Here is a 10,000-nt window from a genome sequence, read left to right on the forward strand (position 1 = left end):
CATTTCAGACTCAATGCTCTTCATGTAGAAAACTATACAGTAGTCTTTTTTATGGCGCTTTTGGCAATAACAGAAGATTCTAACATGTCTTATTGTGAAGCTGAATACAATTGATGATCGATGAAAAAGATCCTCTAGTCCCTTAAAGTCCTCCACAACTACTCTGTTGCTTTTGTATGGCATGTTGTAATGATGTTGGCATGAGTGTTATGTTGAAAAAGCATGAAAAATGGACAGAAAATGCTGATCTTGTTCTGTCTGCCCTTTGGTACAGGTGAGCGCCCGTTCCCCTGCACCTGGCCCGACTGCACCAAGAAGTTTGCCCGGTCGGACGAGCTGGCACGCCACTACCGCACACACACGGGCGAGAAGAAGTTTGGCTGCCCGCTGTGCGACAAGCGCTTCATGCGCAGCGACCACCTGATGAAGCACGCCCGCCGCCACTCCGACTTCCAGCCCGCCATGCTCAAGCGCCACCACGGAGCCGGGGGCAGCGGCACCGCAGGAGGAGGCCTGGGAGTGGGCAACGGCATGGGCGGCGGGGGTGCCAGCGCGCGTCCCGGGTCCCTCAGCGACTACAGCCGCTCGGACGCCTCCAGCCCCACCCTCAGCCCCACCCTCAGCCCTGCCAACTCGCCTTAAGACAAAAGGAATAAGAAGAAGAAGAAGAAAAAGAAGAAAGAAGACAAAAATCCAGCCCCACTTTCCTGCCCAGCCCCCCCAATCAAACCCCCCACTGACCCCCCCCCCCCCTTCAATGGGGCTCCTGGCTGGTTCTATTCATTATTTTATTTAATGATTTTTTTTGTGAGAAAGACTTCTTTTTCTTCTTTCTCGTTTTTTGTTTCTCTCTCTCTCTCTCTCTCCCTTTCTCTTTCTTCTCCCATAGTAATACTCATGTTGCACAGTTGCTGCCCTCCTTCCCCACCGCTGGTTCCTTGCTTGCTGTGATGTACTGTATTGTACATAACCGCTTGTAGTAGTGCAATTTTTTTCTCGTGCAACCAGAAAAAAAAAATACAACAACACACCAACAACACAGAAACAAAAAGCAAAGAAATGAAAAAAAAACAAAAAAACAGAGAATGCCTTTCGCAGATGGCAATATTTACAATCTGTACCATGTGTCTGTATTTCTCTAGCTTCTGGCCACAGCTTTCCTCATTTTGTTTCATTCATTTTAAACAACTCAAGTTGTTCAAGCGGACAAAAATATTTAGACAAAATTGACAGGTATATGAAATTGAATTTGTTTTTTTTTCTTTGACCTTTTCACCTTGACAAGGTGAGGGGGCGAAGGGGCAAACACACCACACCTCAGGATTCAAACAGTTTTTATTTTGAGTTTCTTCTTATTTGGGTTTTTTTTTCTTTATTACTCACCTTGACTGCACAATACAAGCATCACTTTACTCTGAAAAATTCAACATGGGGTTGAATTTTTGCACCCTGCTCAGGGAAGGCTGTGTTAGCTTGAAAGAATGAACATGTTTGAAGAGAAAAAAACACAAACACAGACACACACACAGGCACACACATACATACACACACACAGACACACACACATAGACACACACACACACACACACAAACTCACACCCATAAAACAGCCTTACTCTCAATGAGATTTGCACTCTTTTCCTTTGTTTTTTTTGGGGTAGTTTTTCACATTGTTGGAAAACTAGCTCTGGGTAAAAAGAAAGACATAAAAAAACAGTCCTAAGGACTCAGCGTTAATCATTGATCTTGAACTGAGGAGGTACACAAGAGACTGGCTCTACCATGTGATGCTGAGGAGGGGACAGAGTGGGTTGCTTGGTTTGTTTCCTTGCTTTTCATTTTTGCGAGACTGGAAAAAATATTTTTTTTTTTTTGTGTGCGAGTGTGCGTCATTCATGCAAATATCTCTAACCGTCTCTGTTTAGAAGCCAGGTGACCCCAGTCAGTCACTGGGGCAGCATTTCAAAGGGAAGCTTCTGTGTACTGTCACACTGTCAAACAGAGTAATCACATGACATGATGCGTCCGATCCCGTCAAGAGAAGCGAGGTGGCATGCCATGTATGGCCACTCTTTTCTCCACAAGTCTACTCACCCCTTGAACAACCCCAAAAGCATGAAACAAAACAGTGAAAAACAAAAAAAGGAGGAGAAAGTTTCAAAGCAGCTGTTTCCTTTCTCTGGACTGCACACCTGCACATTCAAACTCAAATCAGGGTTTCAAACACACACACACACACAAACACACACTGTGACTAACACATGAACTGAAGCATTCAACCATTCAACACACTACTACTTTAGTAGAAAAGGACTTTTTTTCATGGTGTGTTTTTCTTCCTCCTCTGCTGACTTCCCGAATAATAGCACACAAAAGTCTGACATCAGCAGCAACAGGGCGTGTGTGACCTCGCTGACCTCTGTGGTTAGGTGTCTGGATGAGATAACCTCCTGGCTCCCGCACCTCTGTGGGGACAGGAAGTGGAGGAGGGGTGGGTCCCTCGTTCTCTTCCTCACTCCCTTGTTCATTTCACTCGTTCATTTGCTTGCTCGTTCGCTCTGTGGCTAGCTGGCAGTTTTCTCAGGTAGAACCAGACAGCCTGGCCCCGTGCCCTCTCTCAGCCCCCGCACCCAACACACACACACACACATTCACACGAGCGTGTGCCCTGCCTGAGGAGGCCTCCCCTCTTAGGAAACAGCTGCATCCCACACAGGGCTATTCATAGTGCAGAGGAGGAGGAGTAGAGAGCCCTTCCAGTATGGAGCACCTCACACCTCTCTCTCTCTCTCTCTCTCCAGCTTTCTGTCTCTCTCTCCTTCTCTTCTCTCCATGTCTCTGTACCTAATTTTCTCTTATTTTTCCATATGCTTTTCACTCTATATCCTCTCTTTCATAATGTGCTTTTCTCTTTTTATAGCTATCTTCACTCTCTCACTTTTAAGCAGCTTCCCGAATGTTCTATCTTATCTCTTCTCCTTTCTCACATTCTCCCACGCTCCACTTGGCTTAGAGAAACTCTATGCAGCTTTACCTCTCTCTCTCTCTCTCTCTCTCTCTCTCCTTCCCCCCATCATTTTTGTCCTCTCTCATCCCTTACTCTTCCTGCCGCTGTGGGAGTGTGACTCGAACACCAGGAAAAGATGGAGAAAGAGAAAGAGAGATGGAAGGGAGGGAGGTGGAGAGGCTGGGCTGGGTTGGGTGGAGGCCAGCCCACGTGCTGCATGGCTGGGGTTGCATGCTGAGGAGGGCAGGGCGGCCCCCGGACGGATGGGAACAAAGGCAGTTATCAGCAGGAGGCAGGAAGGAGTAAGCCAGACGAGTTGCATCGTGCCGAGCTGAGCCCAGCTGATGTGCCGGGCCCTGCCGATAAACATACAGAGAGAGGAGGGGGGTTATCACGCTTTGCGTAGCCCAGAGGAGACACCCACCCACACGGTCTCCTCCTCCACCACCCCCTCTATCCCCACCACGTCTGTTCTCCTCCACCCAGGACCCTCCGCCCAAAACCCCAACCCTCCACACACACAGAGAGCCCTGGAGAACACACCCCATCATTCCCCTCCACCGCACAGCGTATCCCAGAGTGCACTGTAGGAGAGACAGAGGCGGAGGATCGGCCACTGGTGATTGGCTGATATCCAGATGCTAGGACACAGGGTTCGTTCCTTCCACAGTGCAGGAAACAGTCTCGTATAATGGAGGGCTGAGCAGAAACGAGAGAGTTAGAGAAGGAGAGAAAGAAAGGAAGGGAAAAAAGGAATGACAGAACCAGAGCCAGGGAAAGATAAAAAGAGTCTGATATGTTATCGTAAAAAAAGAAAAGGGTGGAGAGAGAGAGTACAGGGAGTGTCTCACGTTTCAGTCAGATTTCAGTCGCTTTCTTGTCGGCGCTGGGACCTAATACAGCTGAGAGGAGGAAAAAAAACGCACTCGTTTCACAGCCATTGTGGCAGCATTAGCTACAGTGGCTGGACTATCAGACGAGGTCGTTTCATTCTCTTTGTAGAGACTGAGAGTTTTTTTCTCTCTCATAAGCACAGGGATTTCTCTGCACAAACACACACTTTTTCACTGTTGGCTCACACACACACACGTGAGCGAAAAACTCAAGTGAGCCACAGAACTCATTACCTCAATAAACCGTCAAAGCAGCTGCTTTCAAACTTGATTCTCTATAAAGGGGCTTTTACTCATACACAGTTATATAGATATATAACTCCTAATGTACAGTATGTCTGCCAACCCCCCACCCCACCATGTCCCTCTCTTATGCATATCATTGATGTCGAGCGAGCGCTATAGCTGTCCATGCTAGCTCTGGCCGGCTAGCTCGGTTTCTGCCATGGGAGAGGAACCAGAGTGTGGACAGCCATGGACATGCCTCAGTAGGTCAGGCGAAAGACACACACGACATCCCCCCAGGATGAGAGGCACCACTGTCAAAACTACTGTGGACCTGCCAATCCATGCATCTCTCTCTCTCTCTCTCTCTCTCTCTCTCTCTCTCTCTCTCTCTCTCTCTCTCACTCACACACACACACACACACACACACCCATATATACACAGGCACACAAAGACACACTCACACATGCACACACACACACATCTAAGCATTGATCCCTTTCCTTGAATTTAGGCCCCTCTCAATTACCCATCATTACCCACGGCCATCATTGCCCCTCACACCACGGAGGCTCTTCCCAGAGAGGGAAGCAGACTTCAGAGAAGCCCAGCTGGGACTGAGCTCCCCCACCACCACCACCACAACACACACATACACTCACACCAGAGGCAGGTGGAGGGCTCTGAATACCAGGCCTTGTGCTCTTCTTTCTCCCTCTCCCTCTGTCTCCCTTCTTCTTCTCCCCCCCCTCTCTCATTCTCCCAGGGCCCCCCCCCTCTCTCTCCCTGTAAAAGCCACACATAATCAGGGGCTTTCTCTCTGCTCTCGGCTAAGAAAACAGGCTGAATAAAAATAAGCTGCATCATGGTGGCCGTATACACGCAATAAACCACATGTGAAGCCTTCGCGCTGTTAGATAACCATTTTAAAGCAGTCCCAGACTGTGGGCTGGCCGTTGGAATTTGACTGTGCTGGGCTACCACTTCTCTAAACCTGGGAGAGAGAGACACACACACACACATGGAGGAGAACGTTGGTTTAACATTCAGGCCCGAGTCCTGAAAGCCAATTTATCGTTAAAGGTGCAGTTCATGATAGTAGCATTTCTGTCAAATTCAGTGAATTGTTTTTCAGAGTCCTCCAGCTATCCTCTCTGAGTGTGTGCTCACGCACAGCCCTGGCTCTGTAAATGGGAAACAAGCAAAGTGGTTCGCACTGAGCCATGAACAATCCCAGCCAATCAACACATTGCTTCAGGAGCACTGAAGAGAGGGCCTATTTAATTTTCATCAGAATTGTGAACTGCGCCATTAATCACGCCAGCTCTCCATCCATGTTGGATGGGGTTCTTATTCGTTTCACACTTAGCTGTGATAAACTTTTTTTTTAGACGATAAATCACAAGTCACCCTACAATGGCACCCCACTGTGCTTAAAATCCACTGCTGGTCAGTGTGGATCTCTCTCTCTCTCTCTCACACATACAAATCATGTTCACACCTTGTAAGAGGAATGAAGGGAAGTCCCCACTAGAGCCTTGTATTCTTACCTATTTCTCTGCAAACCCAGGAACATACAACCCTCCAGAGGCATCCTGTCCAGCTTGTCCCACTATTCCCTAAAACGAAGCCGCTCTGCCTCACACACACAGCATACCATCCGTGGAAACACAGGACTATACCCAAGGCAAGGTGGTGGTTTACCTGTCTGTTGATATCGACATAATTACACTCATACGATTACAGATCAATGGAATTGCTTGTAGTAGCACACACACACACACAGGCACAGACTGACCGATACCAACTCACACATACACACAGTTTTTCCCTCCTTGTTTTCACTGTACCAAAACTACTTGAATAATGAACATGAAAGAGACCATTGAACACAGCTTGTTGTGTGTGTGTGTGTGTGTGTGTGTGACTGTAACGACACAGTCCTCCACTCTCAGTCATTGGCCTATAACTCAGCTTGCCCTACCTGTGAGAGGAACCCATAGAGTTTGTTTCTGGTGTTGCTTATTGTTTTTATATGTGTTTTTTTGATTGAATATTATTTTACAAAAATATTTCTGTTCTGTGTTCAGGTCATTTGTAATTATGATTTCTGCATCCATTATATTATTATATTAATATTATTGTATTTCAGTCTTTTATAAAATGTGTTCTAGTTTATCTCTTTCTTTGCTTTGTATTTTGTCCTGCTTCGCCCAGACTGTTGGGGTGCATTATTCACTTCATGCTACAGTATGTTTTTCTTGCATTAGAGGGGAGAGTGGTAGAGAGCCCCCCCCCCCAACAATATCCCCTTCACTGTGTGGCTGCACAGGATGCAGGTCTTAGAACGGCCTTTCCTCGAAATGCGCCGCCATGGTGATGGTGAATTAACAGCAAAGTGAGGAAGTGGGAAGTTGGGGAGTATTGGGGTGGGGTGGTGGAGGGGTTGAACTTGAAAAACAAAGGGAAATTTCTTGGAGAGCACCCCCGATAGTGACAATGTTTATTTGCTTCATTTTTTAAAATGTTGCATTTCCATAGAGACCACAGCATTGTGAGTAGATGGAGTAAGCACTTATTATAATTATCATTATTTTATGTTTTGCTCCCACTGGTAGAGGTCTTAGTAAGAAGCTTGTTGAGTGTTTTTTTTTTGTTTTTTTTTGCCACACACATACCTCTGGAAAGAAAGAAAACATGAACAGGTATACGAGATGCTAAGAAACCTTAGAAAGGGTGCCCAAATGCAGATATGAATGGGTTAATTGTGACGAATGACTACATTGTGTTACTGTGGTAAAAATCAGTCTGGTAATGGGTATAAGCCATAAGGCCTCCATTCAAATCTAGCCAGTCTCTCAATACAAACATAAATGCCCTAACAGTTTCTAATTCATCTTATTAGTTTATCAGTTTTACATTTCTGTCATGTTATTCAGTAATGACAGTCATTATGATCAATTTGGTCTGGAATGATAAATCAGGAACTTGATCCCAACTGGTTTAATCATACAAGCCAACGGCATTGATTCCAGAGTAAATTGGAATAATATAGACAAGTAAAATATACCATGGTAGATTGCTTTGAACAAAACATGTACAGTTTTCTATGAGTGATATGTGTTTTTAAGTGTATGTACAGAATTGAAACACATTGCTTATGTGTATTAGATACGCAGGCATATTTTAAGTTTAAATCTATTTTTTTCTGCTTCTTGTGTGATCTTGATGTACTTATGATTCATTTTGGTTCTATTAGTTTTTATTTTCTGTTTTACTTTGTTATTGTTCTACAGTGCAGAACAAATTTCAATTGGGTTAGCAATTTCTAAAACAAACATGATCGTCATTATAAGTGAATGCCCAACCATTCCAAAGGATTGCAATTGCTATAAATATGCTGCTTGTATCAAACCAATGCATCAAAGCTTCATTTCTTGATGTCATGTATTTATTTCTTCCATGTACTCTTTTTAACTGTGATATCTACTACAACACATTGTGAGCAGTACATTGGGTACTATTTTCTGTTTCCTTTCACATACATTTTTTTCATTCAACCTCTTTCTTTTTTCCTTCCTTTGTTGGCTTAAACATACAGTTTCTAGTATAGGCCTATTTTCTTTTAGCTCTTATCAGGCTGGTCCCTCAATCAAAATGGATACTAGCCATGTAATGTTTCTGTAGACAGAATCCCTGCTTACTTGGAAAAGGGAATATGAGTGACTTTCTTCCTGATGACGTTCCAGTAGATGTGCTTCATTTGCAGCCATTCAGCCGGTCTTCCCAAGCGAAGCTACGGAAAAGTCTAAAATGGATGTATGTTTGAGAGGCGGATGTGTGCACGGTTGAAACAGGGTGAAAGCTACGGAAGCACCGAAAATTGAGTTTGGAATTGTAGTCAGCACACAGTTACCAAGGGAGTGATGGTGCCAAGACGTGCAACCCGAGGTGCCGAACTCACCGGCCTCTTTGGTTGATGAAAAACGTCATAGCCGGTTGACAGCAACTCGACTCAAGTTTTCGCTGTGTTCTTTGCGTCAGGAGATACCAAAGGCTTCAGGATTGGATGAATGTTCATGTACAGTGCATAACACTGGGTGGAATACAAACACAAGCAGGACATTTTACAGTCTCAAGAAAAGCACACTGACAGTTGCATTTTATACATTTACAAAATGTGAAAACAAACGATGTCTCAAAACGAAAAAACTAACTGGTGTACATGAACAGCCTATATACCATTCATTCAAAGAGTTTTCCCACCTCCTCAGTGATTTGGCACGATCATTGGCATTTAACATAAATGGACAAAGAAACTTTATGACCATGCATGTCAGTGGGAACAAGGGAGACATGCAGCACTGTACAAACATAATGGCAGCCAATACATATAATGAAAGAGCGTCTCATTTCATGTGCGATAGTCCCCAGGAATACATATCCTCATGAATATTTGCGCGAGGCACGCCGTTTTTCCGGGCCGACAGAGAGTCAGCTGTGGTGTTCTCGTCACAGCCGGTGAACCCGCTGTGCGGCGTTGGCCCACACCACAGCCAGCACATCCATGAATGGCTCTTTTTGAGTCGGGGCGGTCCGAAACGGGCCACAGCACCGCACCGTGTGTTTTTGAAGCGGTGTGGCGGTCTCTCCAAAGAGCCGGGAGAGCGCTTTGAAATCGCTGTTGTGTGACAGACTGTGCATGTAAAGATGGAAGTCCCACTGCCTCTATCTATTAGCCCATGACAAATGACAAGCCTCTTTAATAAATGATGTCGACTTTGTGCCATCTTGGCATATGAACATGTTTATAGATATATAATGTTCGTATGACAAACAGGCTTGGACCTGGCTGATTTTGGTGAATGCCTCATGTGAAAGGAGATAGTTGTCTGCTCTCTCCCCCTCTCTCTCTGTGGGTTTCCCAGAGCTCATAAGAGTCTTTGGCTCTCGGCTCCGATGGAAAAGACTACAGTGCATCCGCCAGGTTTCCATCTGTGCCTGAACTCTGTCAAATCAGAGTCAGGCACACAAACACTCCTTCACACACACACCAATGTCATCAGGTCATGACCCTGCTGGCCCCAGATTACCCCTGGTGTCACACACACACACACACACACACACACACACACACACACACACACAGAGGCCTGGGGTGGAGGAGTAACCTTTAAGGCGGTCAAAGTAATGTCTGTTAATCCGTGGCATCTGAACACACCTTGGTTTGCCACAAGAGTACAGACAGGTCTTCACACAGATGAGTATGTGTTTGTGTGTGTGTAGTCCTGCATTAGCACTTAGACTTAGGCTCAGGGTCTGTACCAGGGCCTCCATCCTACTCTTTCTCCTTCGCTCAGTCTCTCTTTCTCTCTCTCTCTCTCTCTCTCTCTCTCTTTTTCCCTCCCTAAAGCATTGCAGGGACGGCCCTTGCATGCTTGTCCCTGTTGTTATTGTGGTCACTGTGTGTTTTTCTTTTTCAAACAGATCACAGACACAAACCGCTCCGTACACGAACCTCGCATTTTAAGGAGTTGATGGCTCCCATCTGGGCTCCCATCTGTCTAACTTGAGCCATATTCGTTGGTGGCACTGTTCCCCTCATTCCCCCCCAAAAACCTCTACTGCTCCAGCCTATCAGCTACTCATTTCAACATTTCCGCACCGCTCCAGTAATGCACATCATTTAGCAGTGTTTTTTTTTTCCTTCCCACTCTCCTGTGTTATGATATGGACTGTAATGTTGTAGAGAGTTTTTTTTTTTTTTTTTTTAAAGCGAAGCTCGTTAAAAAAAAAAAAAAAAAAAGCAGGCCCCTGGCCTCTGGCTGTGTCCCCTAGACCGCTTCCTCTTTCGTGACCTTTCACCTGCCTTCC

The 10,000-nt window shown here is 45.5% G+C and overlaps 1 protein-coding gene and 1 long non-coding RNA gene across 2 annotated transcripts in view; both read left to right on the forward strand.

The window, feature by feature from the left end:
* The window catches only part of klf13 (Kruppel-like factor 13), a 25,807-nt gene extending 23,114 nt beyond the window's left edge, over positions 1 to 2,693 (forward strand). Inside the window, exon 2 of the mRNA XM_042108941.1 lies at positions 275 to 2,693. Within this exon, the coding sequence (XP_041964875.1) occupies positions 275 to 642 (368 nt within the window). The 3' untranslated portion in view covers positions 643 to 2,693. The remainder of the gene's footprint in view (positions 1 to 274) is intronic.
* Positions 2,694 to 4,539: 1,846 nt separating this feature from the next.
* LOC121723353 overlaps positions 4,540 to 10,000 on the forward strand; it is a 5,944-nt gene continuing 483 nt past the window's right edge. Inside the window, exons 1-2 of the long non-coding RNA XR_006034936.1 lie at positions 4,540 to 8,321; positions 8,384 to 10,000. The exon at positions 8,384 to 10,000 is cut by the window's right edge and continues 483 nt beyond it. This is a non-coding gene — a long non-coding RNA (uncharacterized LOC121723353). The remainder of the gene's footprint in view (positions 8,322 to 8,383) is intronic.

Source organism: Alosa sapidissima, chromosome 11 (assembly GCF_018492685.1).
Source record: "Alosa sapidissima isolate fAloSap1 chromosome 11, fAloSap1.pri, whole genome shotgun sequence".
Classification (NCBI taxonomy): domain Eukaryota; kingdom Metazoa; phylum Chordata; class Actinopteri; order Clupeiformes; family Clupeidae; genus Alosa; species Alosa sapidissima.